Source organism: Rhipicephalus microplus, chromosome 3 (assembly GCF_043290135.1).
Source record: "Rhipicephalus microplus isolate Deutch F79 chromosome 3, USDA_Rmic, whole genome shotgun sequence".
Lineage (NCBI taxonomy): Eukaryota > Metazoa > Arthropoda > Arachnida > Ixodida > Ixodidae > Rhipicephalus > Rhipicephalus microplus.
In genome coordinates this window covers 220,248,889-220,270,106 of record NC_134702.1, presented here as the reverse complement: position 1 = coordinate 220,270,106, position 21,218 = coordinate 220,248,889, and the positions used below count along the sequence as shown (strand labels likewise).

General features: G+C 43.4%; 1 protein-coding gene across 5 annotated transcripts; it reads right to left on the bottom strand.

Moving 5' to 3' along the window:
- Window positions 1-2,604: 2,604 nt before the first annotated feature.
- LOC142804136 (uncharacterized) lies at window positions 2,605-14,084 on the bottom strand. Of its 5 annotated transcripts, none has more exons than XM_075890729.1 (5): window positions 13,686-14,047; window positions 8,631-8,693; window positions 6,382-6,470; window positions 3,051-3,210; window positions 2,605-2,953 (listed from the first exon to the last, which is right to left on the bottom strand). In XM_075890729.1, exons 4-5 carry the CDS (start codon window positions 3,151-3,153, stop codon window positions 2,691-2,693), a joined length of 366 nt encoding a protein of 121 aa, XP_075746844.1. In that variant the 5' UTR covers window positions 3,154-3,210; window positions 6,382-6,470; window positions 8,631-8,693; window positions 13,686-14,047; the 3' UTR covers window positions 2,605-2,690. The 5 variants fall into 5 exon arrangements, with proteins under 5 accessions (XP_075746844.1, XP_075746842.1, XP_075746845.1 ...); XM_075890727.1 differs by having other exon boundaries at window positions 13,696-14,047; XM_075890730.1 differs by having other exon boundaries at window positions 8,631-8,685; window positions 13,696-14,047.
- Between the last annotated feature and the right edge of the window lie 7,134 nt (window positions 14,085-21,218).

Sequence of the window (21,218 nt, the reverse complement as noted above, 5' to 3'; positions counted from 1 at the left end):
TTTGTTATGAATATTTGCATCAATATCAATGTTTCAGGCACATATATGGTAATGATTTTTTGCTCAAAATGAACAACACCATTGCTGGTTATTAGTTGAAGCAAGCCAATCGCATTATTAATAAAGCAAGAGCGGGGCTCCCCTCTCTTTTTGAAACCCAGTGGACTGGTTGCATGTCAAAAGCATCCGTATAACAAACTGTTTTCGAGGTGTTTTCTACTCTAAATTTTCGAAAGCCTCTAAGTATTTTCGCCTGAAGACTCATGAATGTGGCTTGCCGTATTTGCCAGCGGTAATAAATGACTGCTTGATTTTCTGGCCCTTGTTTTCGTTTCACTTTGCCTGGCGAAGCAAATTCGCAAGAACGGTCCACTATTATTTTTTCTCATGGCCAGAAAAAGAAAAACTGGCCGATCTCACGTTGTTTGGCAATCTATGTTTTGTGCCGCATGCGTAAGAAGGTGGGTGTTTTGTAATGTTTTATTGGCCAAAACATTACGAAATGACGCTAAAATTTCTACAAAGCTAGTGCGGAAATAACTACGTTGAATCGTTGCACACGTTTTGTATAACCAGTTGCTAAATGTTTCGTAACCATGCCAACAGCAACATGGTTATTAGCAACATTAGTAGCGGCAAGCTCATACGTAGCGCTTGTGTTCACGTGATTGGTAGCTCTGGACAGTTGTACATAAATCAACTGAAGTCAATGAGGTTCAAGTAGAATGAACGATGTGATCCTTTTGTCGCATCAGTATATGTACAATGTGTAAAAAGTACATAGCCAGCAATGCAACCTCACTCCCTTTTTACGAACATTAGGGTATATTTCAAGCACAATTCCGAGATGTGGTACTTCCGGTCCCAACGAAATACATGGAATCATATTTAATACACAAATTTAACTCGCTACACCCATCAGGAATGAATGTAGCACGTGACAATTCAAAATCGCTGAAAGCCATAGCATAATTGCAGTAATATTCACTTATACAAAATACGTTCAGCCTTCCAATAAGCATAGCCAGTAATACACCAAATCTTTCCTTGCCGACATATCGTATTATAATTATTCTCTTGCAATTGTTCAGTTTTTAAATATAGATATGCTTGTGTCTATATACAGCTACGCAGTTTTTATTTTGTAAAACTTTTCAACCACTGCTTTCTTTCCTCTTTTCCCGCTTCTAAAACCACTCCTGCCGGGCATCGTTAAGGTCATTGCCAACCGATTTAGTTCTCAGCGTCACTCTACCCCCCCCCCCCCCACCTTTTTCTAACCGTTTGTTAGTCTTGACGTCCCACCTACCCCCCCCCCCCCCGCCGCTTCCTTTCCTTTTTCTTCTTTTTTTGCTTATTGTGTTTCTTTTGTCGTTGCTCATTTTCGTTGCATTGTCAACTTATTTTTCTCAGCCAGCATGCCGCTAAATTCTTTAGGCAATTCCTCTGAGCGAGCAACCTACGAGGATACCGTCCTCATAAAACACGTGCTCTTCCTACCCCATCCAGCATCACTTACCTTCGATATCTTGGCATTTTATATACGTCGCCTGCTTCTTTCCTCCCCCATTTTGTAGCCGCTTTCATGTTATGAGTACCCCTCATAGTTTTTCGGGAACAGGCGTAAGCCGCTATCGTCGGCAACCCTTTATGGTGGCTGGACGTGGTGCCCGTCTGCAGGCTTCGAACTTTCAAGTTCTTTCCTTTTTTCATGTCTTTAGCGGACACCACTTTGCTGCACACCCCTCCTCCCAACCAACATCGCTAACACCAACATCGGCTAACATCGGCACCGACGTCGGAAGTGCAACTTCTTCCAATGTCGGGCCGACGTTCAAGCCAATGATGGGCCGACGTTTTGCCGATGTTTTAGCCAGTATGCAACCAACATTGGGCCGACGAAGGCCCATCGTGTTGCCGACAAAGCTGCCAATGTTCGGCCAACATTGGGCCATATTTCAGCCAATCACATGCCATTTTTACGCCGATGTTTGCTGCACGACGAATATTGGCTACGGATGTACGACCGACATTGGACCAATCCAGGGCCACATTGCAGCCAATCAAATGCCGTTATTACACCGATGTTTCCTGCACGACGAATATTGGCTACTGATTGGCTTGCCATTATGTAACCATTATTAGTAGGGAATTTTTCTTACCGGAAGATTTAAACACTTACCGGAAGATTTAAACAATATGCCTCGATGACCCGCTCTTGTAGCTTTGCAGCCCTGTATACTTGGGGCAACAGAAAATTGAATGCCGAGAACTGAAAGCAGTTATTCGATCTATTCCATCTTTTATACCTCATTCCCTTTGCTAACACTAGAAGTGTAGTTTATTTTTTTACCAATCCATCTTTTGCAATAGCGAGTGCTTTATTTGGTACTGGTATTTGGTACAGCAGATCGAAAAAAGTCGTTAGGAAGTAAATGCTGAAAGCGTATGTCCCCCACTTGCAATCCCCACATATGTCCCCCACATGATAATCGAGAATATTCATACAGTTTAGAGCCTTTTTTTGTAACTAAAACATGGTGATGGTGCTTCCGAATCAGCATAAGCTAGCCGAACAGTGCACCACCGACAGTCTGCAGACCATTTATTCTTTGTTTTTTTTATTTATTTGGTACAACAAAAAATGTATACATTGAAAAATATATATACACAACTAAAAAAGGCCCGCTCTACTGCAGGTCAGGTTGCGTTGGGGGCACAGTGGCAGTGGTGCTGTCAAGGCCCTGGCTGCTGTGGCTGGGCAGGAAGCCAGCTGCCGCGAGCAGCCGATAATCTGCACTCTGAGAGTGGGGATCATCGGGCTGCTCCACAACAAATGCTTCTCTGAAGCGCCGCTTCCTGCCCCCACAGCGATCACCAGACCCTGGCAGCCACCTCTTAATAAAGTTGAGGGCCTCCGCCTGGTCGCACCCTGCTTTTTGGCAGATGACATCTGCATACAAGAACAGAAATACCATAGTACACATGAAGCACTGCAGTACAGAGAATACACAAGGGTACACACACATAAAACAATGAACAAGTCTAACCTGTCACTAATCTACAGAGCCTCAGGTTCACAAAGGCCCTTTTCCCTTTTCTGCCATGAAGGCTGTACAGCACTTGCACGTCATGTGCCAATACAGCCTTCATGGCATTCACAGCAATTTCTCGGAGGCCACGTCCCCCAATCTGCAGGAGGTGCTTGCGCTGTAAAAAAATGCAAGAAGCATAGATGGGGTAAACGCAACAGCACATCGAAATGTTTTCATGATAAAAATCTGCAAGAAGAGGACACTGAAAACAACAACTTGAATTTTTGGGCATCACAACATTTCATTGTTTTTTTACGCTAACTTCAACTCACTTGACCTAAAATGGTTTCCACATCAGCCCTCTCACACTCAGTGTGAGAACCTTTTAGAGTCCTTCTCTGATATGCAGTTTCGCTGTTATGAAATCAAATACAACACTGTTACAACCCTTAATAAATATTGATTCTAGCTATGAAGTAGTATAATTACTTTGTACAGTGCTCAAATTCCAATACACGTTTCTTCGAGGTTACAATGTCTTTGCCTGAATGTTGACCAGGAGTAGCTTCTGCAGGTGAAAAACGATAAAATATGTGGAAGTCAAAAAGAAGCTTGGACATGTTTTTAATCATTGTAAGCAGAGCACAACAAGATAAATGAACATGATCAAGGCGTACTAAGAGGCAACCTTAGAGCGACCAAATCTTGGTCATAGATGAAACTGATAGAAAAATAAAGGTCGCACTAGATGGTCACACCATTTGCTGTTTATATTTTTCTGTGATCGCCAACAAAGAGGCATGTCGCTATAGAAATCTCATCACAATAAACAAAGGTGCATTTTTCTTAACCCTGCGAAATTGGGTGCATGTTAGATTTTTAAAAAAGTAAGAAATCGGCTAACACAAGGCAGGGTGAACTGTAGCTCAAAGTAGAGAGAGCCGCAGCGGACACGAAATAGGGTGATAAATGAACAAAATTACTGAATGTCTGTTTTAAGCAGGCTATTGCTAGTCACTGCCCATCAAACACACGATGCCGCCTACATCGTCTGCTAGCTTAGGACAGTTCACTCGGACTTCACAGACTATAGTAAATACAGTCGAATCTCATTAATTTCAACACACTTAATTCGAACTGACGCTGTGGTCCTATCAAAGCTATACCGCGCTCCGAAAATGCTCTCAGCACCCCGCCCAACCCTGCGGTGGCACTTCAGACACCTCATCGCTGTGCTTGAAGAAGAAAATGATGAAAAGGAAAGAAAAGACTGCGGTGGAATGTTTGCCAAATGCCAATCTGCGACATTCCTGTGCCACGCTTCGGCTTTTTCCGTCCCTGCCACGTAGAGACCCTTCTCCTCTTAACACTGCGCACGAAGAGAAAGAGGGGAGAAAAAGCTGTCGCAGAGAGTTGGCTCTCTCTCATGCCGATCTGCAACGCGCCGGTGTCACGCTTCCCTGTTTTTCGTTCCTGCTATGTAGAGACTCTTCTCCTTTCAACACCGCGCATGAAGAGAGAAAAAAAAAAAAGCTGCCGCGGAGTGTTTCTCTCATGAATGCCGATCTGCTTTTCTCCAGGTGGAGACGCTCTTCCTTTCTCATCATGTGCTGGCCACGCTCCGGCTGCAGCGCAGATGGTAACAGTGAAAACACAGTTGTCTTCGAAGAGTGTCAGTACTGGACATTGCCGCGCGCAACTTTTTTTGCCAGGAGAATACTGAAGCCGAAGTACAAATGCTTTGCAAACTGCACGCAAAACTTGTTGACTCGTTGCAAGGCCAACGTGTACAGACATGTATTGACTACTTTAATTAATGACGGATGTCCTGCAATTTGTGAATAAAACTTCTCCATGCACATGCATCACTGCATGGTGAGCCCTCCGCTCGTTTACCGTATTTACTCGATTCTACCGCGCCCTCGATTGTAACGCGCGCCCGATTTCCACGACAAACAAAAAAAAAAAAAAAAAAACCTAAGACATCGGTTGCAACGCGCACCCCTTTTTCTCGTTGGCCCGCTTGATCACACCACTCGGGAAAAGGACTCTTTTTGAGAGCGTCTTCCCTTTAAATATGAAGAACGGGGGAAGCTTATGCCTATCTGACGTGCAACGGAGCATTGCTGTCACTCTAGTTTTACCGTGGCCCGATGTCAGTACACGAACTTGCTTCGCCCCCTTCTCCTAGACGGTTGTGGTGCCAGGCATGTCGAAGTAAAGAGGCGTGTGATCGGCATTCCCGATTTGCCAAAGCAGGTAGCCGTTGTTGTGCCGCAAGTTTAGGAGGAACCTCTGAAGACTGTGAAGCTTTTCTTCGTACTCCTCCGGCAACTTCCGGCATATGCCCGTTCGCCTTCGGAGGGAAAAGCCTTTTCTCTTCATAAAGTTCGTTAGCCAGCACCTGCTCGCTTTAAAATGGCTCTGCATTAGCCCTTTTTCTAAGGCTAACTGCATAGCCTGCACTTGGAGCAGTTCTGTCGTCACGGGCCGCTGTGCCGCTCACTGCTTAATCACATACTCGCCGAGCAGCTCTTCAATTTGTGGAAACCGACCCTGCTGTGGTCCACTGAAGCCTTTGCGCGAATCTTTGCTGTCGACAATATTCTGCTTTTGTTTCCGCCAGCCCCGCACGCACGTTTCGGGAACTCCGAATGACCGCGATGCGGCCCGATTTCTGTCCGTTCCGGCACACGCGACGACTTTTCTTTTAGAAGCAGCATTGTGGTGCACTCGTCGAGTTTTTGGAGTCGGCCCTACCATGCCACCGATGCTAATGTACTACAAGATGACGAACTCCTCAGCGCACGCATGAAGTGCCGCGCATGGAAAACGCATAGGCAGAAATGACCGACGCGCCATGCCGACGCACGTAGGGGGCGGCCATTTTGTAAGTGGCGATGGCAATAGAATGACCATATCCATTTTTTTTTTCGTACTCGATTCTAACGCACATGCAATTTATGAACTCTCTTAACCGGAAAAAAGGTGTGTGTTAGATTCAAGTAATTACGGTAACTTTCATTATTTTGAGCTTCTTTTAATTTGAACAAATTTTCTGGCCTCTTTGAATACGAATTATTCATATTCGACTGTAGTACAGTGGCTCATGAGATAACCTGACTAGTTTGTTTCCCGAAACACAGTATCTTAAAGCAATACTAAATTTCTGCATGTTACATAGGCATATTAAAAATCAAGAAATATACAAAGCCGCAGCCACAGCTTTACTCTGCACAGCTGCCTCTGCTGCCTCCACTTCTCCAATTGTACCAGCAGGCCGCTGGGGAAGGTCAGAAGGGCGCTGTGCTGGCTGGGCGTGCTGAGGCACGGACAAGAGCCGTACCTAGTGCTTCAGCTGTCGCACCTCCTGCAGAACCTCTCTTTGTTGCTGCCGGATGCCAAGCTGGATCCGCACGATCCGTAGCAACAGAGCTGAAACATACAAGAGTACATACCATATTTACTCGCACAATTTGCATCCTCACATAATTTGCTCACCAGTATAATTAGCCAGCCTGCTTTACTACAAGAAACTTTTTGCTCGCATACTTTGCCCTCCCCAACAAGCCCGAGCCACCTTGCCAGCACACACACAGACACATTTGACTTCATGATGCTCTGGTCAGGCACATCTCTTGTCGAGCAGGCGAGTGCAGTCTTACACTAAATGGACTGAGTGCAAGGTCCCTTCTTCCATGAACTTTTATGCTTTCCCTAGAATATCGAACTTGAAAACCGAAACCTGTTTATGTGTAGTCCGAAATGCCTAAAGGTTTGCCTCCTATCTTCTCACCTCTTCCACGGCAAGAATGTATTCCCGAGACACAGCACAGATGTTGAACGCGTGCAAGGACCTGTCACATCAACTAGATGAGGCAGGTTTTCGCACTCATTTTCTTTTTTTTTTTTTCCGGTTTCGCCATCTGGCCATTGCGTTTTTACCGTTCCTTGTGATAGGCTACAATAATTATATACGAGGCAGATTGCTGTTATAAAGCTTACCGAAGAAAACCGAAACCGTGCTACCACTAAGCACATCAGCGTGGAGTTCTTCGACATGCAATATTCAGTATGGGAGCCAGCAGAAGAGTGCGTTGAATAAGACTTAGCATAGAAGCTTGGGTGTGTTGGTTAGATATCGGAGGGAACACAACGCAATTGAAGACTGGGACAAGGAATGGGCACACACACACATGAAGGGCGACACACACAGCACTGTGTTGGCATCGCGCTTCCTTGTCTGCATCTTACTTTGCGTTGGGTTCCCGACAATTATAGGAGAGTACTTATGTTCTCTGGTATAACCCTGTCGTGAGAACTGGTTTTTGTGAGCAATGTTCGGAAGAACTTCAAGAAAATGGGGGCATTTGAACAGGCTTAGCAAACAAATGACAATCCGCTTTGAGACAGCTGTGACAGCGCCTGCAACATATATTCCCAGTTGGGCTTTTAGGCCAGCGATTCCTACTAGCTTCGCACATAACCGGATCGACAAAAAAAGTACACATAATACACGAGTATATACCGCATTTGACTCTGTAGATTTGATGAACCAGGCAGATACACAAATTTATCCAAAACTCCATTGATTTTGTTGCAAAATTATTCAACAAACAAATTGCGATTTTATCCATGTTACTATACGATTGTGGCACTTTACCATTGCAGCTTTCCAGGAGGCACACATAGTGCAGCGTTAGTTCACCACTCGCAGTTAATTGTATGGAGTAGGTTGCTCACAGCAACTGACCGCATGCAATGGTGAACATCTTGCATGCTTGCACCGCTGTTTCAGCATGCTGGCTGCTTTCCATACGCCTATCAATTGATGTTCACAAAATTGGGAAGATGAAGATAGACTACACAGTGCCCTCTGGCCTCCCTATACTCCAAACCTCCAGCCAACAAACAAACAAAAGAAACAGAAGTATGCAAATGAATATTATTCCTAATGCAGCTGGAATGGAGTGTAGTTTTCACCAATTCTGTGTGTTAAGTCAATATAGAGTGAGTTAATTCCATAAAGTAGCTTTTCTCATAACAGTGTTCACTCTATAGTAACACAAGGAGTGACTTCATAGCATCTAGAAGGAAAAATAGAATCTTCAGTATTTGACTGAAATGTGAGGCTCTACCTTAAAACAACAATAATCTGGAAAAAGAACTCATTACATTCAAAAAAAAAAAGGTAGCACAATTGATCCCCTTTACAAGCGACACTGATGTAACAGACAAACGGGGATAAGAGGCACCAGTATGCAGGCTGACATTTGGCCCATCATGCATCAGGCACTCCGTAGATGCGCCTGTGCAGCCGGGAGCCCTGCAGTCAAGCATGCTGAGCAAGACTGTTGACCACTGTACAATGACACATTGTCACAAATTTTCAAAACTTCATTTCACAGACTTCTGCAAAAGCTTCTTACACTCTTGCATAATTTTTGCACAAGCTTCTCTCATTCTTGCGTGATTTTCGTCAGAACATATAAGTGTTGGAAGTTGTATGTCCCCAAAAACTTGCACAATACAAATAGCATACATTAAAGTCTATCACTTAATACGTGCATAGTGTAACAATGAAAGGAAACTCACGCATGGTTTGCTCCGAGCCTTCCCCCTGCGGTGCCTCCTTGTGCCTTGGAGAGCACTGTACAGCTAGAGCAAAGTAGCATCAATACAGTGTTATAGGCAGGTTAACAAGACAACAAAACTAAACCCCATATTCATAAACGCTCCCCGACTCGACTTTCACCCTTCACTTGACAGAGTTGAGCACTGTGCCGCTGCTCGTTTGAAAGCGACGCTGCGCTACTCGAGAATCACAGCAGATTATTGCTGACATGCAGCGACTTTCTCTGCTTAGCTACAGAGACGGCGCTCCCATCAGCCATCTCAAGTGAAGGTGAAGCGTTGAGTAAAGGGACGTTCTAGCATACGGGGGTAAGATTGGTTGCAAGAACACTACAATAGACACACTTAATTTTTACACTTCATCTATATTGTACAGCCACACACAATCTGCATCCTTATAATGCAACATATACATACAGGCTTATAAAGTAAACACTGTAGGCTGCTCAAATAACACCTACACAAAAAATTACCCAAACGTGGCCATGCGCAAAGTAGTTTTATTTGAAACTCACAAAACGTTTGCGGTGATGGAGAATAAACAAGACAGGTTACGCTTGGAGGCACATGAGACCTTCGCAGCTTTCATAAGGTACAAAAAACAATATGGTGTGTGTGTGTGTGTGTATGTACGCATGAAGCTTCAGCCTTTACATACGGTTTCTTGAAAGAATTGACTATGAATTTTATGGCACCTGTGTCCTTCAGCGCAATTGAAAGCCTGCTGATCAGTGTGTGTAATTGTGGAATAGTTACATAGAAAATGGCGTGAAACACCTAAAATCAAATTTTTCTAGCTAGGAAATATGCAGCTGTGTATACACAATACATGCTGCAAACAGTGGGAGGTGACCACAACAGTGATTTGAGTGTAAGCGGCAGTATTCCGCATTCATGCACCCCGCCATTTTCAACTGTTGCCCAAAAGCAGCATCACTTCAGCGCGCTACTTTTTTTTTTACATCATAAACAGCACGGAATACAGCCAGGATGAAAACAACATATGCAATTAAATTTTGAGCACTATTTATGGTGTGCATGATTGATTGATTGATATGTGGGGTTTAACGTCCCAAAACCACTATATGATTATGAGAGACGCCGTAGTGGAGGGCTCCGGAAATTTAGACCACCTGGGGTTCTTTAACGTGCACCTAAATCCGAGCACACGGGCCTACAACATTTCCGCCTCCATCGGAAATGCAGCCGCCGCAGCCGGGATTCAAACCCGCGCCCTGCGGGTCAGCAGCCAAGTACTTAGCCACTAGACCACCGCGGCGAGGATGGTGCGCATGAAAAAAAAAAAAAAAATAGGCCTTTGTACAACGACGAATTCATAATTTGGCTTCACGGACCTTCTGTTAGGCTGCACCACATACAGATTTTTCGTGGCTTTCAAAAGAGATTCGAAAAAAAATAATAACCGTGTTTACTCTCGTCATGAGCGCACTCACTAAGTCACCCTCATTTCAGTCGCCAAAATTTTGAATTTTTTTTTTCTTCCACATATTAAACACACACCCTACGTTCATCCGCTGCAGTCCCACAAGCTCCCTTCCCCTTGCCGCCTTCGCTCGCTGCCACGTGCCATTTTATTTTTGTTTCTATTTGTTCACGGCACGTCCCTTGTCTTTTTTTAATTATCTGTTGTAACATATGTGGCATTATCTTGTTCCCGAGGTGCCACAGGTGCTCTGCTATGTAGATGCACCATTAAACTAGTATTTTTGATCAACTGTGCATTTCTGATCTTTACCTTGCAAGTACGTGAAACTGGCATGCTTCTTAATCTACGATACACATGTGGCTTGTCTCACTTTGAAGGAAAAGTTAGCATACAATAGTGTAAATGCTTAGAATTTGAAATATTGAGGCAGCAGCACACCGGAGATGATCATATGGTAAAGAAACGAGTGCTGCCTTACTACTGGCAAGTTGTCACTTATATCACTAGTTGTCATCTAGTGTCAGCAAATAAATTTTGCGAGCTAAAAAAAGTACAAAAGCACAGCGAGGCTATGATGTGGTTCAACCTGTGGATTCGCTTCATTTATCACGCCATATGATGAAGCTTCCTTTGGTAAAACTGCCCAGATAAGAAAAAAAGTTTGCTGTCCAATACAGCAACTATACAAAGTGTGCACGTGGATCTCGCAGCGCCTTTTCGTTACTTCCGAAATGCGCCACCAACATGCCCGGGCACCAACCGAATCTATCGCCTACAACTGCCATGTTGTCTCCTAGTGCTTGCACCCGTTTAGCTTTGCCTCACGATGCAAGTTTGAGAAATTATGAGCTGCTAGTGAGGCAAGTTGATTTAGTAGTCCACGCAGAGGGAGCAGAGCTTAGGGTGTTTCTTCGCTGAAAGTTATAACCTAAAATTGAGAACGCACATTCCGATTTTCCTAAAAGTACCAGCGTATTTGGCTGGTGCAGATTAACAAAAGCTATTTGAAGAAACTTTGCAATATTTGCATCTTCAGGTGACACTTTATTACGGGTAAGTGCCATAGCCAAGTATTTACCTGCAAACAGATATAGCTTACCAAAATACTGTACATACCAACTTGTCCGCAGTTAAAATGATGATGGCGAGGAAGGCGGTTAAAATCGTGATGGCGATCGTGGAGATTTGGTATTGCATTGAAACAAACTATAAAGAATGGGAAACAATATTTGTTCACTTTGAAGTATAAACGATCGGTTCAAGTTGGGCATCAGGATTTTTTTTAATTAGTCAATTAATTCTATACACGGTCTCTATCATGTTCAGTGACTCAACTGTACATTAGCGTACAACAAAAGCAAAATACAAAGTGAAAAGTGAGTTGAAGCATACGCGAAAAATAAAGTGATGACTGGCATTACCGCGGCACACACCACGCAAAGTCGCTATCTGCCTTGTATAATATTTTCCTCGACTATTTCCACAAATTGCAATCAAAGAGGCTCAAGCTCAACATCAGCATTGTTTAAAACACTTGGGGGGGGGGGGGGGGGGTGGCATTGCTACTTTGGTGGCGTAAGCCGTGACAATATATTCATAATATTATATCTCTTGTAAACTTGCCTAGCTCTGCACGACTAGTTTTCGATGGGAGCTGCTGCGCTTCGCACATCCACTCTTAAAATTGCGGCTCGAGAGATTTTGAGCTTTCACTTGGTTTTGGGCCAGGCAATTCGTAGTGAAAGCAAGATAATAGGCCCTCATAGGTTGTGGCGGGCAGCCGGTGTACGCCGTGGCTGGTGTATGTGTCGCACATCTTGATTATCTGGTCTTGTATCGAGTGAACGAGCGAGGCCTTCCTAATCCAATGAGCTCGTTAAAGTAAGACAACAAAAAACCACAATCCTTCCACATCGTTCACAGCAACAGATGACGAGCCCCCAACAAACCGCACTGCAGCACGTGAACTGCCGTAGGTACCCAGGGAGTTACCTGGGCATGGCGGGAGAGGGCGACAACGGCAGAAGTGACATCACAAGAACACTATGTATAAAGGGGACATTTAAATACTTTTTTCCCATTTTTAAACTTCGTGCACTGTTCTGTCACAATTTATTGCTCAGAATAGTTGTATTTTGAAAAGGGCACTAATTCATAAGCCCAATGATTTAAGGATGGGTGCATTTAGGGGGCCCATTCTACGTTTTACTTATGCCCTTCAAGAACTTGCTTACAGGGCCAAAGTCCTGTTTCAGAAAGAACACGCTAGTGCGTGGCCAGCAGTCCGTCAAGCATTAGTGCTGGTGAGATTTGGAAATGCAGCGCATGAGCATCCTCATCTGCTACTTCTCTGCTCATGCTCTCGGGGCTTACTTGCGAGGCACGGTCCTTCGCACTTTTCATTTTCACACTGTAAATCAACTGATACCAACTCTGCCTTCCATTATTTAATAAACCAAGATTTCATGGTCACGAGGACGAGCTTAAAATGTTTGCTACATCAGACCTGAACAGCATTTTGAGTCATCGAAACTTGCTAGTTGCAGCGAGCATTATGCAAAAAATATGATGTGCTTTACAGTGACAACTTGCAAAACACTGCAGCAACAATTAAAATCATGCATTTTTTGTGCTCACAGGAAATCCCTGAAGCAGGAGGCACTGGGCTAGATAAATTGCGCAGCTAAAATACGGATGCGCTTTCCAATGCTGTCATGCGTACAGACGGAGAAATGGCAGACAAAACTGGGCGCACCCCGATTCTATGCGCATGCGTCCCATTTACAAGCCTCACTGCCAGTTAGCACCACATGGCTCACTGTCCATGAGCTCGCTTGTTTCCTGTAACAGTGGACCATACGGTACACCTATTTAAAAACGAGGATAGAATGTATATAATGCAGCATCTGATGAAGCCATGATGATATGTTGCTGATGAAATCTGGAACTCTAGTTAGTACCCTTATTGTTAACCAGCCGACCGACTAGCAAAAAGATTTGCGACTGAAATGATGGCATCTACACCTGCCCTTAAAGGGACACTGAACAAAGTTTTTGCCGCCGAGATTTTCAGCCAAAGTCAAAGATCGGGCCATGAAATTCATAGACAATAATAATTTCAAGCAGAAACTACGAAAAAATACTGAATTTAATGAGCCTTTTACAAAATGCCGCGTCTAGCTCTTAGACACGGCGTTTTCTAAAAGGTCGCGACATTTATTTTTCAAGTCTTTTTTTTTGTTATTCAAGACAAATCTACGGTGCATTGTTCACAGAAAACAAAATTGCCTCGGTAAGATTTTTTTGCGAGCAGCTTACTAATTTTAAGGCAGGCGCGTTGATTCGTGAACTGAAGGATGCGAGTGATCGATCTTGCCTGCTAGTGGCTAGGCGACAAAGGTTTACCTCATGTCCTGGTGTAGCTAAGTCACGCAAATGGAGCAGAAAATGTGCATTATAATTTATTTCACCTAAATATCACACGTATGTGACTTGCCGGTGACAGGTGATCAGGATGAAGTCGACAAGTTGCAAATCTGAACAAGAATTCACTCGAATGAAAAACCAACCTATACTCACGTGCACGGTGAAGTCGAACACGTCGTCCGTCAATGTTGTCGCTGATGCCCGAAGGAAAAGAGAAGAGGACAAGCGACGGGGTCGTCTCTTTCTATAAAGCCGGCGGAACTGCCAGAACGGCCAACACAAAAGGCATCGGGTTGACATTCCTCAATCTGGGCATCAGTCGCTCCACCCGGGCATGCAGCTGCTACTGGTTCTACTACTATCCTCTTCCCGACATTGCAGTGTTGCTGCCATACTCGCGAACATTTTTAAATTAAAGCACGCAATCATGTATTATCGTGCGCCATACTAAACTTAAGAACAGTGCGCCGGTACATGAGATCACGAAGCGCGGTCCACGCCATCACAAGAGCAATCAGAGAAATGAAACAAAGAAAACAAAAATGTATAAAATATTTTGTCTCAATACGATCCGCAACAAGTTTCCTGCAGCGGCTTTTGGGTCTGTATGAACGGCCAAGCCAGTGCCAAGCCAAGCTTGCGTCCCTGATCAGCTGTTTGTTTCCATCGAGAATTCAACAGTGAACAGGCAATTTGTTTAGATGATATTGCTAAAGGGCTTGAAATTGAATATTTCTCTACGTACTACTGCTGTACTTTTCCTCTCTGTTTCCTGATCACAGTGATGAGATTGAGGAGGTTACAGTTTAGAAAACAGCAAGTGCAGCTCAAGCATTGCTAGTATCGCTGTTTCGGTAATAAAATGTTACAAAGATTTTGCCCCGCGACCTGCTTGCCGTGTTCGAGCACCCAGTAGAAATTTACGGTGCCGCGTTTGAAAGAGTTGAATAAAATTGCAATATTACGAAAGGAAGGCTCTGAAGCAACATCGCATTTTATCAGGCCTACACCTCCCACACCTAGACGAAAACTCGTCGATATTATCTTGCAAAGCTGTGTATAATATTTAAAACACATTCTTTAGCCCACGATGAATTGTTCTCTCGTGTGGCTTCTCCATTTGGTACTGTCATGTTAACTTACAAAGGCAACTTTCCATATTTAGTCTCTTTAGATGTTGCAAAAGCTTGACACGTGGTGTGTATGCCATACTGATAATTCTCCTCGTAACCTGGGTCCGCCTCTTTAAACAGCGTCGCATTTTATTGTTCGCAATTGTGTTAGTTTTATACTGTAAGCCAGCTGTTTGATTTCATCAATATTCACGAGTGTTCCCTGACTATACAAACACGTGCGTCTAATTTGGTGCGGTGCACGTTTGTATGTAGCAAAAAATGTCATTTCGTCAGCGTATGTCTGCATACACTTGCATACCCTGCAGTACGTTTACATAATTAATGCAGTAAGGACTGCAATGCATAGCCTTGCATGGGACATATATTCCATGCACCCTCAGAGAAATGTTTGTTATGAGCCTACTGTTTATCATTACATTTTTTTTTCGTTAAAGTTTCATCTCCATATAAAGCAGCTGTATACGGGCACGGGCTTCAGCAGCTTCCTCGTTGTTTCATATTAAATAAAAACACCAAGCCTACCCGAATCAATGATCTGTTTGCTATCATTACTGTTATGTGTTCTACGATGTACACAAGGACAGTAGTATACAAAAAATAGGGAGGGGATTGAATGCCCTGCCTGCATGGCTGCGCCGTTTCACAAGATCAGGTGCTGCGCTGTGAAGCTTCCTACCGGCCTGCAGAAATTCAAGGGAGCGTACGATAGCGAGGTTCAAGAGGACTTGTGGGGAATACTAGACACACTGGGTGTAAAAGATGGAGTCACTAATCGTTTAAAGGAAATCTATAAAACTAACAAGGTAGTTAAAAAGTGGGAAAAACAGGTATCTAAGCCCACAGTGGTGAAACGTGGACTTAGGCAGGCGTGCCCACTGTCACCCTTCTTATTCATGATGTACCTACAAGGATTAGAGGCCAAATTAGAGGCAAGTGGACTTGGCTTCAACCTCTCTTTAGTCAAACAAGAAAAACTTATTGATCAGGCACTACCAGCATTAATCTACGCAGATGATATAGTGCTAATGGCCGACAACAAGAAAGATTTGCAGAGGTTGATGGACATCTGCGGTAATGAGGGAGATAGGTTAGATTTTAGATTCAGTTAGGAAATATCAGTAGTCATGATTTTTAATGATAACAAAGGTAATGAGCTTAGAATACAGGAAACACGCTAGAGATAACAGATAAATACAAATAACTGGGCATATGGATAAGCAATGGGACCGAGTACCTGAGGGGACACGAAATATGCATGACGACTAAAGATAACAGGAATGCAGCAGTGATGAAAAATAGGGCACTGTGGAATTACAATAGGTATAATGTTGTGAGAGGAATATGGAAAGGGGTCATGGTTCCTGGGCTGAAGTTCGGCAACGCGGTCTTGTGCATGAGGTCAGAAGTTCAAGCAAGATTAGAAATTAGGCAACGTGAAATATGTAGGCTTGCTTTAGGAGCTCACGGGAATACACCAAACCAGGGAGTACAAGGTGATATGGGATGGACATCATTTGATGGCAGGGAAGCTAACAGCAAGATAAAATTTGAGAAGCGATTGAGAGGAATGGGGGAGGAGCGTTGGGCTATGAAGGTTTTCAGCTACTTGTACATGAAGAATGTCGATACAAAATGGAGGAAGCGAACCAGGAAATTGACTGGTAAATACTTAGAAAACAGCAGGTGGCCAAACCAGAAAGAACTATCGGTTAAAAAGGAACTGCAGGAAACGGAGACTGACTTGTGGAGAATTGGCATGATTAAGAAGTCCGCACTAGAGATCTATCGAACTTTTAAGCAGGAAATTGCCAAAGAAAGGATCTATGATAATACTCAGGGTAGTTCTCTATTGTTTGAGGCCAGGACGGGAGTATTGCGAACCAAGACATATCGGTCCAAATACGAAGAGGTAGACACAGTATGCAGTGCATGTGAAGAGGAAGAAGAAACTGCCGAACACTTGACAATGCTCTGTAAAGGGCTTCACCTTATAGTTTAAGATGATGGCGCAGAGTTTTTCAAAGCACTGGTGTTTAGGGACAGGGAGGGCAAAATAGACTTTAAGCGGGTAGACTTAACTAGAAGGAGGTTATATATATATCTGATTGGTGGCTAAAGTCAAGGCACGATTGAAAATTAAACCCTTCAGTTCAAAGTACCCGTCCAACTTTACTATTTAAAGGGGGAAAAAAAAATCTAGTGGTTAGTTCACTAAGCATTACGGCTAGGTGACGTTTGCCGCCGCCCGATCTAAAGGGCACAGCCACATCTATCTATTTATCCAGCCAAGAATATGCTCTCTGGCCTCTGGCGTGTTGCTCCAGGCCTAGTCAGGTAGATTTTCTGGCCTCACCGTTGAATTGTTTGCTCGGGTTGTGGCTTGCAAACATTGCGGTTTTGGGCTTCGTATCATCTTGTTCCGTCATCATGTCCTCCAAGTGGAGGACATGTCGCAGTGTGAGGAGGGAGTACGACAAGGCGCTGATAGAATGAGCTATCAGTCTTACCAGGCAGGCGGTTGAGAGTGCACCGAGGCCGCTGACGCACACCAGCACTATCCGCTTCCTGTATAATACAGGCTAGAGAATTATAGAAACACAGAGCAGAAATCAACTCTTGTGCCTCTCTCAGGCACTCACAAGGCGGAACCTGCTTCGAACACTGAGGACTGAGCTAAGCAACACCATGCGTGACAATAAATCATGGTCTCCTATTGTCCTATTGCAGTAATGGTTAAGGCAGGCGTGCAACTTAAACCATTGTCACGCAAGATGAATTCACAACACCATCGAAGTGAACCCAAGGCATGTGCTCATTATTATGTACGATACTGGTGCTAAATTCATGCAGACATTTAGTTGGTGCTGCAGTAGGCCTAGTTGAAGGAATGGCCACAGCTACTGCTGTGATGGAGATTGGGCTCATTAACATTTTCATGTAGATTAAAACGGCTTACCCCGAAATGGCTGGGAGTGTCACGCTATCCCTAGCAGTGGCACATGCAGTTGCATATTTTACGATTACAGAAATGGCGTACCGGTTTCCAAAGCACCTATCAATACTTCCGTCAAGGCGTAGCACCAAACACTTTATCGCACATTTTGGGAAACATTCCTTTTTCTCCCCATCTGGTGGCTAGGCATGACTACGCCCAAGAATAAGCATGTTATTATGTATGTCGGAGGTATTTCCATCTGATCCCTGAAAAATTATTTCCCTAAACCCATGGAAAAAAAAAGAAAATGGAATTCGCACCTGTCATCACATTGCACCCCATCACAGGAATGGGATCAGATTGGCCTGGCGCTCAATACTCCCTTACGCTTAATCAGAGCTCGGTCTGGCACCAGCTCCAGGCAAAACCATTTATTATCTCCTGTCTGGCACATCTGTTTTACTCTGCTCTCTCTCAACCAGAGTGCACCATGTACCTGTGGTTCACCCCTGGTGGATCTTTTTCACTGTTTGTGAATTGCACACAAAGCCCTTACTGGTAGATCCTATTCCCAATTCTTCACTATTCTCACGGGAGGCCACTCTTTGGGCAGCTTACATCACGACATGTGCGTGTCATGATGTCAGTGCCGTCTTTTTCAGAGTCGGCGTTGTCTTTTCTTTCTCTTTTGCTCCTTCCCTGTCCTGTGTTTCTGGTGTTGCGCTGCAAACAAGTGAAGATAGTAAAGAACACCAGATGTTCAAAATTTGCTTCTCATTATTATATCGTGGTTTTGGGAATTAAAACCCCAGATATATTGAAAGAAGATGCATGAAAATGGAAGGATGATATTGGAAACTGGCAAAAAAGGGATGACAGACTTCTTAAGCTATGCTGCTATTGAGATTTTCAGTTGTTCACGCAATTCTCACACGTGGCTTTGATGCAGCTATGCACATATCACACAAGCATGCTGACTGTACAGTTAGTATAACTGCAACCTTCATGTACCCAGCCTTCATGTACCCTCTATGACATTTCAGAACATCTGAGTCAGTGTTAGCATCAAGTTATGTTCTTCATGCTGGGGAACCAGTGTGATGAGTTACCATTTCTACAGAATGAAGCCCTGTCTACCTGGAACAAGCTGCAAGATATATAACTAAACGGCCCTTTTCAGGGCCAGTCAATCTCTGTCCGGCTTGGATGCACCAACTGATTTCCTTTATCATCAACCCTCAATAAAACTAGCAAATCTTTGTACATGTGCAAGCAGTGTCATTCAATATCTTAGGAAATGCTTGTGAAGCAATTTCAAGGAGAATCGTATTTCTGATCTCATAGTGAGGCATTAGGAACACCTTAGTCACACCAAATGCCATTATTCAATGAGAGGAACAAGAGAAATATTTCACTGGGACCTATGAAGTAAACAAACAAACAAATGTTTTCAGATACTGCGAGATCATTTCATAAAAAAGCTCAGAAGTTGCTATGTGTGGCCACATTTAATCTGTACAAGCATCGTGTGGTTACAAAATTCTGTACCAAACATAGGTTCAGCTTTCTGGAGTAGACCGCGCTGCACAAGCTAGCTCAGTGCATGCACTTCTGTACCCTGCCAGAGAATATATTTACCACCAGTATGTTGTAACGTGAAGTGAAATGGTGATTGCATACTAGGGCACGTCCTGCAGGACCCCAATAAAGTTGTTTCACTTGATCGGTTGGTGTGCTGTAAGCAGAACATTTCCAAGAAAAATCGTATAGTTTGGAGGAAGACTTAAGCAAGGAAAGGTGTAGATAAAACACTGGATTCACTGGCATTATCCTCACCAAGTATAACATTGTTTTTCTGGTGAAGCTTCGTGTCTGAACAGCGAGCAGGATAAGCTGGTAAAAACATGCAAAATGAAAAGTCTAGCACAGCAATCTGTGCAGTACTGCTCATTTCATGGAGCATTAATTTCATAGGCTTTGCTCATTGTTAGCGTTAAGCCTATATTATGTCCACTGCAGGGTGGAAGCCCAATCAATGTTCCCTGTCCTGTATGAGCCAATTTCATATTATGGCTGATAATTTCTAGATCTTATTGGAACTAATCACCTGCCAGCCTCTGCTACATTTCATGTGTCCTAATATAAATTAATTGACATTACTGACCTGTCATCCATCTTTTTTTCTCATTCCCAACTAATGCATTCATTTTTTGATAAACTCTGCTTTCTTCCCATGTCTTAATATTATGCTAGCCTTTTTTCATTTTTCTGAAACATTATCTTTGCTCAGAAGCTAGAAGTTATCAGAAAGAACATAATGACATTCTACCTCCTGAGCATATGGCATCATCAATACAAAAATGTAATAAAAGTGAGAAAACATCCTATATATATAAGAGGCCCTAAAATACTGCAGGAGGCAACAAATAAACTGGTATTTGTATAAAGGCAGTGACAAAAACTTTGACTACTGTCACTTATTCTGATTCTTGGGACATCTTTTTTAGTACATCATAACACATAATTACACAATTTACACAGAGGAATTGCCACCACGTGCATTGAGGCCACCCTTCAGAAGTCATGTGAGCACAAGGATGAGGTAAGCCTTAAAAACCAGATTAAAAGACTGAAGGATGCTTGATATCCCAACAGCACCACCACACCCGTGTGCTAAACCCTCCTGCAGAAAGTCAAGTTAAACAAAACAGGACCAAAATAAAAACAGAATGACCAAAGACCTTTGCATGCTATACCGTACGAACATAAGGTATTTCATAATATAAATAAAATAGCGAGTCGACATGATTTTTTCTCGTTATTTGCCATCCCTTGCAAGTTTTCAAAAGTGTGTGTACTAAAGAGCGACAGGAATCGCCATTATTTCACCATTCGTAACGAGAATAGGTATACTGAATGCCAATATAATGTTGTGTATGAGATACTATTGACATGTGGAAACGTAAACATAAGAGAAACTGGGCAATGCCCCAATGTTCGAGCAAGACAGCATGCTTAAAATGTTAAGAATGGCTATGGTAGTCGCATGGCCATACACTGTAACGAATGTAAGTGCAGTTCTATGTTTCATAAAACACTGTTTTTGAAAAAAGCAAGAACAAGAAATGAAAGAGAGGAATGTGAAAGCATTTTCTTGTCAGGAAGGCCATGGATCAGTGCATCAGTATACCTTCACTCATCCATTCGGAGAGAGAGTATTCTTTTCTCAGTTAAGATTATATTATCATGGTCTCACATGTGTCATTGTGCATGAGCACTGTTCTTGTACTCTGTATAAAAGTGGGCGTAGTACCTTCAATAAAATTTAGTTGGCAGTCAGCGCTCTTTCCTGTCCTTTTTGCCTCTTCCTGAACTTCTCTCACTGTTACTAGAACACAACCACGATGAACCAACTTGCCCAGATTAAGCTATTGTTGACGAAAAGTCAGAGCATGAAAATACTTCAGGGGCTCAGAACCTCCTCACTACCCGTCTAGTTACGGCCCTGGTCTATGTGTTCCGAGAGTGAAGCACTAGTGGAGCTATCTAACTACCTAACGGTGAGGAGGGTTTGTGTATACTCGAGCTTGTTTCATGACATGGTG